Raw genomic sequence first — 17,797 nt, forward strand, 5'->3', positions numbered from 1 at the left:
GGCCTTAATAAAATCTTAACAGGTGATGGATACAAAAATCATTCCTCATACAGTTGTCGCGAATATTTGAATTAGCTACAAATACCCAAACCAGTTTTTGTTTAGGCTGTAAACATATTTATTGTAACTGTAAAGTGTGTGATATGGGGGTTTACTCTGTTTTGGAGCCAGGCTCAAGTGGCCATTTGATGAAGTGCGGTTTTTGGCGCTTCTGCATTAGCTTCACTTTTCAGCCTCGGATGTTGTTGTTATTTGACTTAAACCTGTGAAAGCTTTGACGAGAAAGCTCATTCTGTTTTTTACTTTTCCATCTACATTATCACAATACAGTAGGCCTTTTCACAACATTTAAACTTGGCACACAGGGAAAAGCAGTGTTACTTATAACATTTATGATGGCTCGGCTCTATTTAAGTGTCCCAGTAAGTCATTACTGTGTGACTATGAGCCAAAATGCACAATACCAGGACCCTGAACTCAAAGCAGGGAAAGATTTTATTATTCACATCTGAAGGAGAGGTTCATCAGGTCTGTTTGGAAGGGAAGTAACAACTGAATAATAACAACAGATTATCATTTTTGAAACCTAGAAATTTATCAGCTCATTCAACCCGGACTCCTGGATTGGTCTGACTGATGATGAGAGCGAAGGCGACTGGAAGTGGGTAGATGGAACACAACCTCCCAAAATGTAAGACATTTTACACTTTCTTATTTATAGTCTTTAACTGAGTTATATTGAAAATGTGTGTGTCAGAATAGCAAAACACACAAACATTTGCCTACTAAATCAATTAACTGATCATTTTGCAATTCTAATCACAACAGTCTAAAGAGATTACAGAACACAGATGATGATGAGGGCTTTATATGTTGACAATACAGAACTGCATTTTGCAAATATTGTGATATTAAGCATCCAAGATTTGACTCCCAAATGAAACAGCTGCTTTCTGTGTTTGTTTGTATTTAGTGTTCTGCTTAACTAACATGCCCTGAAAAGATTCACCAACAATAACAGCATTAATTTCTCATATGTTATCAATGGGTTTGATTTGCGACTGAGGAGTTTTTGTTTGTCTCTAGGTACTGGAAAAACAACCAGCCAGATAATGGTGGATACTTGGGGGGAAATGAGGACTGTGCTCAGATTTCAAACACAGATTCTTTACAAAACTGGAATGATTTGCCATGCAGTGATAAAATATACTTTACCTGTGAAAAAATCCGTCAATAAAATCAAATTACAATATCACTGTATACTCTTGAGTCCACTTCTGTTTTGCTCTCACACGTGTAAAATATTCTGCTCACTAAGAGCAAAGGAATGCATCCTTGTGCTGTACTTTATATGTATAATTAAAGTTCTGAGCTAATATCAGAAATATTATTCATGATTTATATGTCATGCTAGTGATGTGATAGCAGACAAAAATAAATAAATAAATACATTTGTCTCGCATAACCTTGATTGTATGACTAAATGATTTGGTACATATCATAACATTAATACTATTGAGACTGACTAAATGGTTCTTGAATGGAGTAACAGGACTAGCAGCAGATAAAAATGTAGATATACATAATTTATAATTAAAAAACAATTCATGATGATAAAAGAGAATATGAATCAATGAAATGTTAAGTGTTGAATGTTTTGGCTGTTAAACATTTTAGTCAAATATGGAATCTTGATTTGGGTCAGAAGGTTGTAAAAATATCATTTGTTTGTGGGTAATAAAACAGATTTCATTTCTTTTACCTTCCACCCAGACCCTGTTAGTAATATTTACAAGTTACATTCTGTATATTACAGTGTAAATATTTCCAAAAAAAAACTTACTGGATATATGCTAGATTTTCATGATACAATAACTGGATATATAATATAATAATTTTATGATGTCACAGTACAAAGGTATTTAAGAATTATTCTTATTATCAATTACAATGACCCTTTAAGGAAATTTAGTTAAACGTTTTATTGAAACTATTTTATAGATAGATAGATTAGATAGATAGATAGATAGATAGATAGATAGATAGATAGATAGATATATAGATAGATAGATATACTTTATTGATCTCAAAACTGAGAAATTGGGGTCAAAACTGAGAAATTGGGGAAGTAGGTTTTCATGAATGCACTTAAAATTCTCCCTTTCAAAATAAGTAAAATAAGGGTGAGATTCTCTATCCAGCTGCATTATGTCCAATACCATAGACAAATGTACATATATGATAACTGTCAATTTCCATACTACGATATATCTTGAAACCAGTATATCCCGCAGCCCCAGAACCTTAACAGACTGCAAAGCTTATTTTGCCAGCAGAAATAACACACTATTTTGATATCAATAATAATAATAATAATAATAATAATAATAATAATAATATTATTATTATTAATATTATTATAATTATATTATTATTATTATTATTATGATAATTATTTAATATCCCAAAGTTATAACCAGTTTGATTTATTTTTTTCCACTGTTTTACATAAAAAGCATTTAAACAAGGCTGAGGTGATGAGTATTTCAGCTGGATATCACCATGCATCTTTCTGCTGATGCTGTGCATCAGTGCCATAGCTGTGGAAGCTGTTGCTCTGTCTAAAAGTTGTAGGGCTCTGTTGTCCGGGTGTAAGTCATGCGATCACTTTAAGCCCATTGCTGAGTGCTTGGCTGCTGCAGTTCAATTTGCACATGTGGTTTCGTCTTAGGTTGCAGTGTCCAGTAGAGGTCACTGTATTTGTTGTTTAACTTGACCCTGCTGCAGATGTGATTTAACTGATAATTCACTAGATGCAAAGAAAACTTAGAGGGAAATGTGCTACAATGTGAAGATTGACAAATTTAGAACAATATTAACAGAAAATAGTCACCTAGAGTCACCTATCACAAGTAGACAGGTTCTTTCATGACAAAGCTTTCAGACAAAAACACTCAGTCGTCATTTCCCTGTGTAGAGGGAAGAACTGCACAACAATGTGGAAGTGTGAATAACAGTTAAAATTGTCATTCGCCACTGTGGCTTCTGACAGCTGTCAATCTGCTATTATTGAGCTGTCATCTGTCTGCAGCACAGTTGATGTGACTTTATCTTTCACTGTGCAGAGGATTGTGGGTCAGAATAGTGTGCTGGCCTGCATTCTGCGAAGTGCAAGTGGACACAGTAGGACGTCTTGGTATTTTTGGCAAACTGCATTTGACATGGTATTTACTGGCAAATATATCTGTTTCTGGCATACTAAATAATACAGTAGCATGGGCACAGGTGATATTGTTCTCTGACACACCTGCAACGGGCGGCTCAGATCGGTGAAACTGCAGTTCAGCTGATCCTCTGCTTGTTTTCACAGAGCAATCAGGTCCAGTTTAGCACGTAGCTGTGTTTCAAACCTCTACAACCCCCCGTGTAATAGAGCTGCTCCAAACCACAACAAATCTAGAGTGACACAGCAACAGCTCCATGTAGTTGCATTTTAACGATAAAGACTGTTATAGATATAAACGGCTCTGCACACCCACACAGGTGTTTTCACTTGGGCTTATTGCAGGTGTAATTTGGGTGGCGCTCTCCTGGGATTCACACGATGTCACCAACTCTTTGCACCAGATCAAATTAGGCAGCATAAGTGAAAACACGTGTTTGAGAGAACTTTAAACTTGTGTCATATGTCAGAGTGCTCTGTTTGGTGAGATTAGACAGTAAACAAGCCGGTTCTGCCTGATGCAACACAAGTGGAAAAGTAACTTTCTAAAGAGAACAATTTTGGTACATTGTAGACTGATCAGTTCCTCTGCAAGGCAAAACTTCACTGAGTTATAAAATACACAGAAGACAAGAAACATGTTTGTAACATGTTCATTCCTCTGTCACTGTAAATACACAGCTTATTATTATCACTGCTTATTATTTACAGTTTCTGTTCTAAATGCATGATATTGTAGTTTTTCTCTATCAGGTGCACAGGATGTAATTTATTATTATTATTTGTTGCAGATTTCATATTAGATTTCTCCATGTGTGTGTCTTACACTCTAAATGTTTTCCCTCAGGCAATGTGCTCTAATTTCGTTCATGGTGTTTTTATTGTGTTGCACAAGAAACCATGCCAATAAATTCATCACATGACTTTTGATGAGAAACCTTGAAACATAGTTGTCTGTATGGAAACATGAAAGCAAAAAAAAAAAAAAATGTAACATTACTATTTTGTAAACTATAGACCCTGCAGCTTATTTTAATTCTACATTTGACATGGAAAAAGACAATTATGCTCAGCCATAATGAGGTTTTGTCCTTCCTTTCAGCCTCTTCATAGTCACAGAGGGACGGCTTATTGTTACTTGTCTAAGTTTTGGTTAATTTATTATTTCTTTGCTTTTTAGTTTGCAATAAACGGTAACTGAACCATGACTGTCATCTCTATGTTATGAACAACAAATCAAATGTCAAAGGTCACTAGTGATCAGGTGAATTCAGAGGGAACAGCCCAAATGGTAATTTCTTATGACTTCCTTTTTTCAGCTCTTCCCCTTTTTAGTCAACAGTGTGGATATTCAGCCTCTTTCCTAAAACAGACTGATTTATTATTTCAAGATTAAAAACAATCTTTGTAAATCTGTGAGTAAGTTATATTAGCCATAAGATGTCGGGGGACCTGTACGCTGAACCTGGTATCGTAAACAAGGTTTACTGTGATCAGGACGACAAGGATAATATGGTCAACATCTATGTCAGCGCAGAAAGCCTGAGAGTGTATGACAACCCCTGGGTGGAGAGCAGGTCTCCAATTACACCAGGACCTGCAGAGATTCAGCATCCAGGTATGGACACATGATGAGCATGAGCAACAGTTATTTCCCTTATTTTTGGTGGAATGTAAATGTTTTGTTTTCTTTTCTGAGTGATTTGATTGTGTGATACAGCAGTGGGATTTTTTAATCAAAACATCCTTATTTTCTTGTATTTTACTATTCTTAGCTTATAATAATATGAGCTTAACATTAATTCATGTAATTTGTTTCAGTTAATGTCAGTATCCTTGAAATCCTGAGCCTGATGTTGCTTATTTATTTGTATCAGTCATCAGTGATTCAGGAAAGAGGAATCGTGTCAGAATGGATTTGGTGTTGCTGGGTTTGGTGTGTGTCCTTCTCTTGGTCGCGATCATTTGCCTCGGGGTCTATAGTGAGTTTTTCCCAATTCTGTGTGGTGTCTTAGCACTTTATATGTTCTTAATCACAGAAATATTGTAAAGATATGATAACATGGGAATATTCACTGTTGTTTTACCGTTCCCTCTTGCCACAATAGTGAATAAAGACAAAGCAAGCTGGAGAAGGGAGAGAAACCAGCTACTGGCAGTTAAAGACGGTCTCGAGAACAGAAGTCACCAGTTAATAGCCAATATCACCAAACTCAACAGAGAAAATAAAGAGTTGTGGGAATGGTTTTGTGGTAAGTAAAAAATTTCATATTTGATCACCTTTGTTCACCTGGTGAGTTATTTGGTAGATTTGTGTTTATTGTGGGTGAAAATGCACCAACCAAAAAAATCACCTCACTTCATAAAATAGCCTAGTTTTGCTGTGTCTTCACAGTAACCATACAAGGGCCCCCATGTTTAATTCTTTTTTTTTTTTTTTTTTCTATATTATTAAAGAAACTGTATACCACATTCAGAGCATACATATTACATATTACATTGCATTCGGGATTGCATTCGGGATTGCATTCGGGATTACTCTTATCATGGAGATGGCTGAGTCATGGTGTGTCTGGTGTGTCCATGTGATGTCATGGACAGGCGGTAGATCAGGTCAACAGTAGACAGCAGCAGGAACAAAGGTCTCTGAGAACTTTCAGTAGTTTCTTCTCTTTATCTCTTACTTATTCAGTCTCTCTTTCAAACTCAGAGTAGATGCATTTGGATTAGTGTTTAGCGCTGCTTAGGAGGAGATAGACAGTAATTAGTGACGACACGTCATTGCATCTCGCTGGTTAAGGAGCTGAAATTACCCAGGCGTTGTATTCCCATCAATGTCAGTCGAAGCTGGAGGCTCTCATTGTATGAAAAAGCCAGATATTGAAGGGTGTTGGCAAGTTTTTTGTGCAGTGGGAATGAGTCTATATATATACATATATATATATATATATATATATATATGTGTGTGTGTGTGTGTGTGTGTGTGTGTGTGTGTGTATATATATATATGTGTATGTATATATATATATATATATATATATATATATACATGTATATGGAGTCCACCATGTTCTCTTGCGGTAGCCCTAAAATGGGCAAAGAAAATACCATCTCTAGATAGGACAATTCACATTTTTGCAACGGCCACCGGAGTTGTCCTACACACTCTGTACACAGAAGAAGTTTCCTTTCTTTAACTTCACCACTACATGCCACTTAATCCTACATACTAGACCTTTAAAGTTGGGGAGGGGGGCATTGAGCATTGAGCTCATGCCCAAAAAGCAATGCTGCTCTGCCCCTGGGGGTCAGTACGGCTCTATGCATGAAAACTGCAGTATCAGCAACGGCTATTACTAGCTAGTGGAATACACACACAGGAGCTCACATGCACCAACATGGACTTGTGGCTGAAGCAGCTTCACACAACAAATCACAGGGAACCTCGTATCACAACACACAGATGGAGCGTGTCTTCATTCTTTGCATAGGACGCCACTACTCCACTATAGCTTTACAGAGCGAATAGTGGTTTGCTGCTATATTAATGCCCTGAATGTCGAATACAGTACCTCTGACATTGATGTCATATAAGAGAGGACATTTTGACCACCTGAGGTAATGTGACAGCTATAATTTTTATTGTTATGTGGTGATGGGACACACATTTCAGACAACAAATGTACAAAATAGAATATTTCACTATTATATACAACACAACAGCACTGAAAGTATTTGTATCGTTATTAATCCTAGATGGATGGCAGTGATGCCACTGGTAGAGGTAGGAAGTAGAAAGGAGGTGTGTGTCCTTTACAGGTGGTCACCATAATACATCCATGGTGGTCACATTGTCAATGTGTAGTTCCACCTTTGGTTCAGGGATTTATTATAATGGACTGCACTTCCTCTGTGGTTTTGACATGAAGTAAAAATTAATGAACAATGAAGCTGCTAAAAATAAACTGACTCTGTTCACATGTGTATCTAGCAGAGACAAAATGTGTCCCAGTAATGATTATGTTGCAATGCTGATCACCACAGTGAGGTTGTCCTTAAGAGTTCAGCACTTGAGAAATTGAAACTGATGAGAAAAGTGAGCCAAAGCAACGATAAAATACTGTAATTATTCCGAAAATTAAAAGAGAACATGCTGCCTTGTATTTGGACTGATTAAATTGTCTCTCCCTTTGAAACACAGGATGTGTGAGGCCAAATAAGAAGCCGAGGAAATGTAAAAACCTGGATCAGTTTTAAGGGACTGGGAGAGGGAAACTGGCATAGTGCTGACCACACAGAGGTACATGATGAAATTGTTATTCTTGGACATTTTAAAATGATTTCCTTTACTGATAATAACTATTCTTAAGTTAAACTTCAGACTTCAAAAGTAACATTTCTAAATGCCTGGTATTGTAATGTATCTTTAGGGGGTCCACAGGAGGTAATGTCCCATGTGCTGCAATTTTTGTATCTTATTCTGCATCAGTATGACTTGCTAGATAAATGCCCTCCCTGGCTAGTATGTCTTTGTTTAATCATGGTGGTGGTTTTTGAGGTATTGCACAACACCACCATTTGCAAATTTAAGGAGAACTCCATTAATGCCAGACAACTTCTTTGCAAAATTAACAGATTTTATTTTTAAAAAGCTCTCACGTGTTACTATTTTCTAATAAAAGAGCTCGTATATTTTACATATAGAATAAATGTAACATTTTAGTTTTGTCATCATAAATTATTTTTCTCTGTCCCCACAGGTACCAGTATGTCACACAAGATAAAGATGATTATGGTGGAGTCTTTTTAGTACATAATGTGCCAGAAGAATTTACTGAAAACAATCAGTTTCCAAATTCTGTCACTGTTATGATTCACTGTTACATTGGTGCATTTCTCTTTCAAATGAATGTTTACATAATACTGTTAATCTGTAGAGTTGGTTACCAGGCCTGGTTATCCACCTGTACTTTGGAGCTTTGTTCCTTCATCTCAATAAATATGTTTTTGAGTAATAGCAGCACACCCCTCTGTTCTACAAAATATATTTGTTGGTCAAACTACAGATTTGCTTTGTCAGCTATTACTGCTGCCTGGGTTATATTCACTGGTGACGTTTCATTTCTTCTTTTATTTTTATACTGCACAAAAGCCACTTTGAGGTTGTCAGTGTGAATGGTTGCCAGGCTCATTAACCCATCAGAGACCACTGACTCAGGTTTGTGTCCTTCATCCCACATGTTGTTAGGTTTGAACTACTTTGCAGATACTTCAATGTATGAATAGTCTTCATGTTAAAACTGCTAAAAGAAACTGTATGTACATTAATAAATGCTGACCTCTTTCTCTGAAATCATTACATTGTGAAGAGGTTTTTTTTTTTATTATAAATTATGAGTACCAGCTGACTTATTTTTAGGCTTAACCCTGTACTGTTTCCCCTCTCAACTACCATCAAGTTAGTTGTCACAGAATCATCTTGAGCAATAACATTATATTTAATGTCACGCAGTTAAAATGTTCATCCCACTCAGCAACCCAACCCAGTGTCAATGCGACAGCTGCAAGTGTGTTCAGGAAGACTTAAAAAGGAACGTTGTGTAATGGCAAAACAGATTAAAAGGTTAATAATAATAATAATAATAATAATAATGGTTTAATGTTAAGAAGTCAATTTCAGTGGCAATATGAGAATGTTGGATTTTTCAGACTATGGGAATCACAAATAAATTAAAAATGTATGTCTTCATCATTTTCTCCACACAGTTGTCACATATAGTTTTTAAGTTCATCACAGATAGGCCGTTTCGTGACCTTGCCATCACCTTCTACCATGGCTGAATACCCATGTGCGTGTTTGCTTTTGTTTCTGTCCGTGTCCATTCTTTTATTTATCAATGTTTTAAATTTATTTTAAGATTTTTATTGATTTACGTATTGAAATGACGATTATTAATAATTCTACATTAATATCCGTGTAGAATTTCGGTTATCTGTGCATATTAAATTTCCTTTTTATTAAATAAGGCTGTGGATGACATAAAATAAAATTAAATAGTACCACGGGTGTGCCACTGTATGGCGCGCATTGATACGATGTTATCCGCCTCATGTGACATCACATCCGTCTCTCCAGCCAGACTTTTGTCTGCCGGCATTTTCTTTTTGTTTTGTCTGTGCTGAATTTAGCTCCTAGATATAATATTCTGTTTAGTTATCCGCTTTTGCTACAGCAGTCTGCTACACAATGCCTGGCTTTTCGGACAGAGACCGAGGCAGAGACAGAGGGTAAGTCAAATGTCAGCTTTGGTTGTTTTGACGTTAATGGTTAGCCGGGATGAACAGCTTAGCATTCGGTTGCTAGCGCTACCGCTGTCATCGCTGCATCCCCAATACAAGACGTTTGACTTTTAGTATTTTCGTCGCCACCTGTGATTATCTTGCTACGTTGATGTATTAGATTGTGAAACACATTTTTCAAGCGACCAGGCGTCCCTGACGTATTCATAATATTCTCCGTTTCCTTGTCTGTTAGAGGTAAAATGGCAGCTAAAGACGGCTGTGTGTCGGCGGCTGAGCTCTGCACGGCAGCCTGCATGTTATCATGTGACGCAGCGGTGTCTCCTCTTGCGGATGCACATCCGAGACGAAGATTTGTGTCGCAATTTATTTTTAACGAGTCGTTTTCCATTAATAGTGTCTCTTACCGGCGCCACATAATGTTCTCGTTTTCTCGCGTTTGAACAAGTCATCAATCTTAAGTGAATCATTGCGCCGTTTAATGTTACTTGGTGATGAGTGTTGCTGAATGAGTAGGGCAATATTCAAGTGCTGTAAATTTTGAACTGTAAGCAGTGTTGGCTACATTGAAACTTGTCAGCACAACTATTGTTTCGCTATAAAACCAGAGATGCTCAGTGTTCATACAGCAAATAAGATTCAGCTCCAAGTATGTCCTCTAAGCTATAAACAATATGTATTCGGAGGTTGTGTCCTCTTTCTTAAATGTTGATTACACTGTCTGTAAATGAAGTTTACGTATTTAAAGCCCTTTTCCTGCACTTGCAAAACTCCTGTGGTTCATTGTCCATAAAGTTGGGGGACCGACAAAAGCCTGATTGTCTTTTTTGAAGAAGGGGAGAAAAGAATCATCTGAATCTATGTGCAGAGACGGAGACATTTTGACCTTTAACTTTAATATATATCAAGATACAAAACATAGCCCTGCCCTTAATAAAAAGCAAGCAAGATCATCTTTTTGTTTTTTCCATTCATACTAGGGCCTGCAAGGACACAGGCTGTTTAGCACTAACCACAACTAGTTAATTTTCGTAAAGTGAGAAAATTGTGGAATGGCCCTTTCAATAGGCACCTCCCTGGCTATGCTTTAATTTAGTGTCCTACTCTCTTACACAAGGTATGGTGGAGGACCGCCTCGTTTTGGTGGTGGCGGAGGAGGCAATAGGGGCGGACCTCCTCCAGGAAAGTTTGGCAATCCTGGTGAAAGGCTGCGGAAGAAGCACTGGAACCTTGACGAGCTTCCAAAGTTTCAAAAGAACTTCTACCAGGAACATCCCGATGCTACTCGCAGACCACTTGTAAGGGCTGCTAATAACTGCTTTTCTTTGTCATGTTTTGATTTATGGGGGCTTGTGTGTATGTGTGTTGAACATGATTGGTTTTCTGCATTTCCCCTTTCAATTCCAGCAAGAGGTTGAGCAGTACCGAAGAAGCAAAGAAGTCACGGTCAAAGGTAGAGAGTGCCCCAAACCAATTGTAAAATTCCACGAAGCTGCATTTCCAAGTGAGTAGAAATTCATGCTCTACCAAGCAATTAATCTTAAACTGTTCTTTACCTTTTAAATGTGTCATTGTCAGAAGGTTGGCCGTGCAACAATTTAACTTGCTTATCTTGCTTCTCTAGGTTATGTCATGGAAGTTATTGTCAAACAGAACTGGACTGAACCAACTCCCATTCAGTCTCAGGGGTGGCCAGTTGCCCTGAGCGGTAAAGACATGGTTGGCATCGCTCAAACTGGGTCTGGGAAAACCCTCGCTGTAAGTGAAATCTTTTTTTATGATGGTTTTTAAGACCTTTTCTACCCTGGACCTATATGAGAAATTTCTTGTCACTCATCGAATGTCAAGATATCACACTTATGTCAAATGTTAAATCCTGTCAGAAATCAGTTTCAGTTGACAGGTGAGGCTCATTACACTGTTGGCCAGAGTGACTTGACTCAAGATGGAGCAGAATGAATACAGAAAATAGACATTAAAGAGAAGATGCAACTTGAAACGATGCTAACTCTCATCAGCTGAGGAAAGAAATATATCCTGCTTATGTTGTTAAAGTTAATGAAAACAAGCCAGCGGTGCACATTGGAACACTGATATGTCAATTTAATATGTATATTTAGAGCTCAGGCCTTTATTTTTATTTATTTATTTTTTCTTTAGTACCTTCTGCCTGCAATTGTGCACATCCAACATCAGCCATTCTTGGAGCATGGAGATGGACCCATTGTAAGTACGCTTGAAAATGTATTGTTGTAGTGTGATCTGATCTGACCATGTTCGGTCAGTTTGTATGGTGTGAATGATGCATCACACTGATAATTTTGACAAATTCTAACCATCCGTCTTTAGTGCTTGGTGCTGGCGCCAACCCGTGAGCTGGCTCAGCAGGTGCAACAAGTGGCTGCTGAATACGGCAGGGCCTCCCGTCTCAAGAGCACCTGCATCTACGGTGGTGCACCCAAAGGACCCCAGATCAGGGACCTTGAGAGGGGTATGCTTACTTAATGACCCTCACTGTGTAAATTGTATTAAAATTATTCTACTCTTTGCTGCTATCAGGTGTTTGTTTTATGAATACGGTTTGATTGGTTTTAGGTCTAAAATATAACATTATGGTGTCCCTGTTTTGTTTTCAGGTGTTGAGATTTGCATCGCTACCCCAGGTCGTCTCATTGACTTCCTGGAGTGCGGTAAGACTAATTTGCGTCGTTGCACCTATCTGGTGCTGGATGAAGCTGACCGCATGCTGGACATGGGATTTGAACCTCAGATCCGCAAGATAGTGGATCAAATTCGGGTAAGTTGTGTTATTTTCTTTAACTTGGAAGACATTATACATTATTATTGTTAATGAGACAATATCAGAGTAGAGGGAATATTACTCAGCTGCATTGTTTATGAGAAATAGTATTCTCCAACACCTCCATTAAATGAGGACTTGGCTCTCCAGAGAGTTATTTAAGAAATGCCCACACAAGTTGACCCAACAACCTGCAACCGATACTCATACCTTGTAACTTACCCAGATTAGATGTTGCTGATACAAGATATCAGACGAGAGCACCTTTTAACTTCTGAATGTGAGTGCTTAATTTACTCTGAAGCTGCCAGATAGTATTGAAGTCCTCCTTTTTGTCTTTTTGTCTTCATCAGCCAGATCGTCAGACCCTGATGTGGAGCGCAACCTGGCCTAAAGAAGTTCGCCAGCTGGCTGAGGACTTCCTGAAGGACTACATCCAAATCAACATTGGTGCACTGCAGCTGAGTGCCAACCACAACATCCTGCAGATAGTTGATGTTTGCAACGACATGGAAAAGGAGGACAAGTGAGTAGAGATATCTCTTTATTAGCATCAGTCAGTAAAATGATGTGATGGAGAAAAAGTTTGCATCAGTTACTAGCCATGCATGTTCCTTGTTTAAATAGTACAAGTATTTCAGGAGCAAATCGTGTATATAATCTTAAACCAGTCTTTGGCTCTTCTTGAAACCATAGAAGCATAATGACTGTTTCAGTGACAGACTACATTATTGTCAAATAAGTTTTTGATCAACTTCCTCTCCTCTGCCAGACTGATCCGTTTGCTGGAGGAAATAATGAGTGAAAAGGAGAACAAGACCATTATTTTTGTGGAGACCAAAAGGCGTTGTGATGAGCTCACCAGGAGGATGAGAAGAGATGGGTAAGGGTCTCCTCTTCCATCCCCTCCAAGAATGTCTCATCCCTATTTTGATTTTTGTTTTTTATCTAGAAAAGTAACATTTAGCAATGCATTTTTGTTTGTTTTCTCAATGTACGTACCTGTTCTTGCATTATTGTTTAATGTTCAATCTGTCGGTCACAGGTGGCCAGCAATGGGAATTCATGGAGACAAGAGCCAGCAGGAGAGGGACTGGGTCCTTAACGGTGAGATTTAATAAATCACATCTAGGGATGTAACTATGCATCTCGAGGCAGTTAAAAATCGCTAAAAAAATGTGAGATTCAAATCGGTGAGATGAAAAATCAACCGCACTTTTCACAGCAGAGGGCGTGATCTACTTTTGACTTTGCTTGCCCGGCGTGCCATTTTACTAAGTGTTGAACGTTCAACATCACGTCCAAGACTAGAGACTCCTCGCCAATGTTAATAAGACGAAGCAAAGGCTCCACGACATTTGTTATAGAAATAAAAGATGCACCCTCTAGTTTAAAATCGGAAGTGTGGCAGTATTTGAGCTTCCTTTAGAAAGTAATAAAGGCAAAAAGATAACAGAAAAGACAAAAATAGTCTTCAAATATTGCAAAAGAGTGTAAAACTACACATATAGTACAACTAAAATGATGAACAGCAGGGGACATTGTGCATATCCAGAAATGCATTCGTTGTATAATTCGAGTTTTGCATAATAATTTGCTTAATAGTCATAATTTTTGTTATCCTATTTTGTATTAAAAAATATTGTGAGAAAATCGCATCATGAACCCAGTATCGTAGATTGTTTCAAATCATGAGTTGAGTGTATCGTTACATCCCCAATCACATCATTTAAGACTCCTATTCAGAGGCTGCTTTGTGATTGTAATAATTGCTGTCCCTCTCCCTTCAGAGTTCAGATATGGCAAAGCTCCAATCCTCATCGCTACAGATGTGGCCTCCCGCGGCTTGGGTCAGTATGCCATTGAGTAGCACCACTTTCTTATCAGTGTTACACTTACTTTAAAGAAAGTGGTTTTGCTTTCTTTAACTTTTTCTATGCATTTTCTGAGTTTTTCTCACCTTAAGGTGGAGTCTTTGTGGCAGGCGCTAGGCATGACAGTCCCAGGCCTCGAGAGGGAGAAGGATGACATATTGGAAGTGCTCAACTGGCTTGCCACCCAGTGGGCCTAGAGAGGTGAAAGCTCTTGTGTGCCAGTGATCTTCAAAAGGCTGTGTGGCTAAGCCTTGGTCTCTGATATGTTGTTGAAATACACACACATCTGTTCTCTGTCCATGGATTTCACCTGACAAATGCCATCCAGCTGTTTCCAACTCAAACGTTAAAAAAAAAAGAAAAGAAAAAAAAAGATATGCTTGATGTTGTGACTTCTGCCTTGCATGCTGTTGTGTTAGAGAGCGCTGTATTGCAAGTCACTTGTTTGAGATTTGGAACAATTGTTACCTTTCGGAGCTTGTATCACATAGCATGGGTGCTTGTGAGCCTGTCTAAGCTTTCAGTTGTTTTCTTTTCCCGTCAAAGTGCTGGATTTCTTGAAATGGAGAGAGCAGTTTGAAATCTTTTGTCTCTGAAAATTTATGAGACCTGGCACATGTGTTTAGGGGGTAATGGGAACATCTAGTGAGAGGAGAAAGAGAGTGAGACAGCTCAAACCAAAGTTCCTCCCTCGCCTGCGTTTCTATAGTCATGTCGAGACCTGCCAACGAGAGACATTTTCTCAAGTGAACACTGGCTTCTTGGAAGATCTTGCCTTGATGAGACTGATGAAGGGGGCGGGGGGAATTGTTCCGTGCTCGGTGAGGGGTCCCACAGGGTTCAATGCTTGGGCCTTTTCATTTTTTTCGAAGGGGCCCCTGTTCAAATTAGTACTTGGTCTATTTTGTCTTGGCAAGACGTGCAGTGCGGCCTTTAATATCAAGCTTCTTTTGAGAGTGTACTGGGAAAAACGGACCTGCAAAAATGTACCCCAGAATGGTCCTATATTGGCACATGAGGAGGCCCCAGTGCATATCGTGGCCCAACTGCGTAGAAGCTCCTGGATGTCACTTGACAATTTGTGGGGGATTTCGCTGCATTGGGAAAGGACTAGTGAATGCATACTCCTTTATGGTAAGACATAAATCCATTTTTTTTCCTCCCTTGGTTAACAAAAGGGAGACTGAATGTCTTTTGGATCATTTTGATTATGGTATGCAATCGGAGTGTGCATCGTTTCTCTCTTCCCACAGTAGTATTCCCATGGAGTAGATGTATACACAATCTTATGTTGTTTTAACACGTTTTTCTTCCACAGCCTAATGACCATTTTCTTCCCCCAGCCTCCACAGTTGCTAACTTTTCCCTTTGATCTGGCTGTTGTGGTGTGCAAAATCCTGTGTGGCCTCCATGTTTTGTTTTGCCACACTGCAACACTTTCACAGATGTGGAGGATGTGAAATTTGTCATCAATTATGACTACCCTAACTCCTCCGAGGATTATATCCACCGCATTGGACGCACAGCCCGAAGTCAAAAAACGGGCACAGCCTACACCTTCTTCACCCCCAACAACATGAAACAAGCCAGTGACCTGATCTCTGTGCTCCGCGAGGCCAACCAGGCCATTAACCCCAAGCTGATCCAGATGGCAGAGGACAGAGGAGGTAAAATCCAACACTTGTTTATGTTAATAATGGTTCTCAAAGAGGCGTTTTATATTCTTGTATATAAGAGAATTGATTGTTAGGCTCAATGTAACGAACAAGTCAAGCCGCCTGCTGATAGTTTATTTATTCATTTATGTCACTGATTTACATAATATGCCCCTTATTAGTCATTGTCCCCAAATTTTCTTTTTAGACATGGACAACCGTACATAAGTGCTAAAGGCACCATGGTAAATCTAGCACTCAATTATGAGAATTTTTTAAGGGCTCCATTTCGACGATCGCTGTGTCCAAATCTGTAATGATTCTGGTTCTCCGTAGGTCCATCTATCCTATATCTTTCAGAGCACCTTTAGGGAATTACTAAAGATTTGGCACAAATGTCCGGTTGGACTCAACAATGAACTGATACGATTTTTTCTTTTCTCCTGAACGTGATATCTCTAGAACGCCTTGAGAGAATTTCTACAGATATGGCACAAATGTGCATTTGGACTTTCTGGCCATTATTCATCATCATAACTAAGGAAAAAAACAGACATTCGGTCAAATACCTAACAGCAGACGCCAGTCTTTGATGTCCATCCTAAAACTGTGCTAATTGTGTAGATCTTGTGTGCTGCCGGCTTGAAGATGTGTTTGAAGAGTCCATGTTTTATCATTTTTAGCTGCAACATCCATATTTTAAGTATTTTCAACTATCATTGGCAAAATATGACCTGGCTGGTCCAGGAGGCACACAGCGGAGAGGCATGTTACTGTAGTTGGTTGTTAAGATTTCTCCAATGTCAGAGTAGTCTACAAAAGGTTTTCAGATATGCTGACATATTCCAGGTCTGAAAGGGGCTTTATACATTTTATCAGTGTCTATTGATATTATCACTGTTGTTTTAGGTTTAGTGTATTAATAATCTGAACCCACTCTGCTCTCTCTGTTTTTGTCCCTCTCCTGTCTTTATCTCATGCAGGTCGTGGAAGGGGGGGAAGAGGTGGCTACAAGGATGACCGTCGGGATAGGTATTCCGGGGGTGGGAGGAGCAACTTTGGCGGTAGTAGCTACAGGGACAGGGACAGTGACAGGGGGTTTGGCAGTGGGCCGAAGAGTGCCTTTGGTGGCAGTAAGGTTCAAAATGGTGGCAGCTATGGAGGCAACAGTGGTAACTCAAGCGGTAGCTATGGCAACAACAACTATAGCAACAGCAACGGACAGGGTAATTTCGGCGCTCCAGCAAACCAGGTGGGTGCCTTTGGTAACCAAAGTTTCCAGGGTCCCCCACAGTTTGGGGCCATGCAGAGGGCCGCTCAGAATGGCATGAACCACCCACCATTCCCATTCAACTCCCAACCGCCACCGCCACAGGCCCAACAGCCACCACCCCCACCACCAATGGTGCCCTACCCCATGCCACCACCCTTCCCACAGTAGATATGATATACGCACAATATATGGAACCAACATGATTTTGGTTTAGTCTTGAAATCTTACAGTATGATTATTATTATTATTATTGTTATTGTTATTATTATCCTTTGTACTGTTTAACTTTGTTTTGCTTACAGCAGGGTTGGAATTACTCAGTAAACCCAGAGCATTAAATGGAGTCATAGACACGTCTCCTATAGTGCAATTACGATTGCCGCATTTTTCCTTGACTGTTTTTTGTTACATTCCTCAGTAATTTATTTTTACTAGGTAATGCGATGTTTTCAGTTTGTGGTATGTTTAAAGTGATGTTATGAAGATCATATAAAAAGGGTGCGTGTGACCCTTTTAAATAAAAAGAAGAAAAGGGAACCTGTGTCTTTGTTTTTGCTTTGTGGGGGGTGTTGGGTTCAAAGAACTACTAGAAATTGTATTGTTTTGATGTGGATCTGGTTGTCTCTAACCACACATGCGGTAGTATCAGGGATGCGCGATCCATAAGTAATA

General features: G+C 39.0%; 1 protein-coding gene and 1 long non-coding RNA gene across 2 annotated transcripts; both read left to right on the plus strand.

Annotated features, from left to right (window-relative positions):
• The first annotated feature begins 5,389 nt into the window (after window positions 1-5,389).
• On the plus strand, window positions 5,390-8,497 carry LOC121941628. The gene is made up of 3 exons (XR_006105763.1): window positions 5,390-5,475; window positions 7,425-7,523; window positions 7,984-8,497. It is a non-coding gene; the product is annotated as an uncharacterized LOC121941628 (long non-coding RNA).
• An 862-nt stretch (window positions 8,498-9,359) lies between these two features.
• On the plus strand, window positions 9,360-17,662 carry LOC121941851 (probable ATP-dependent RNA helicase DDX5). Its single transcript, XM_042484757.1, has 13 exons — window positions 9,360-9,511; window positions 10,641-10,821; window positions 10,931-11,027; window positions 11,148-11,281; window positions 11,684-11,749; window positions 11,873-12,014; window positions 12,160-12,320; window positions 12,677-12,849; window positions 13,096-13,206; window positions 13,369-13,430; window positions 14,114-14,173; window positions 15,643-15,864; window positions 16,836-17,662. Exons 1-13 carry the CDS (start codon window positions 9,471-9,473, stop codon window positions 17,291-17,293), a joined length of 1,908 nt encoding a protein of 635 aa, XP_042340691.1. The 5' UTR covers window positions 9,360-9,470; the 3' UTR covers window positions 17,294-17,662.
• Window positions 17,663-17,797: the final 135 nt, after the last annotated feature.

This window comes from Plectropomus leopardus, chromosome 4 (assembly GCF_008729295.1).
Source record: "Plectropomus leopardus isolate mb chromosome 4, YSFRI_Pleo_2.0, whole genome shotgun sequence".
NCBI lineage: Eukaryota > Metazoa > Chordata > Actinopteri > Perciformes > Serranidae > Plectropomus > Plectropomus leopardus.

What these genes read in the sequence shown, in the direction of transcription:
- LOC121941851 (XM_042484757.1), top strand. Translation starts at nt 9,471, where the DNA reads ATGCCTGGCTTTTCGGACAGAGACCGAGGCAGAGACAGAGG. An exon ending in GACCGAGGCAGAGACAGAGG is followed by an intron (nt 9,512 to 10,640) that starts GTAAGTCAAATG and finishes CTCTTACACAAG; the next exon opens with GTATGGTGGAGGACCGCCTC. An exon ending in AGCATGGAGATGGACCCATT is followed by an intron (nt 11,750 to 11,872) that starts GTAAGTACGCTT and finishes ATCCGTCTTTAG; the next exon opens with TGCTTGGTGCTGGCGCCAAC.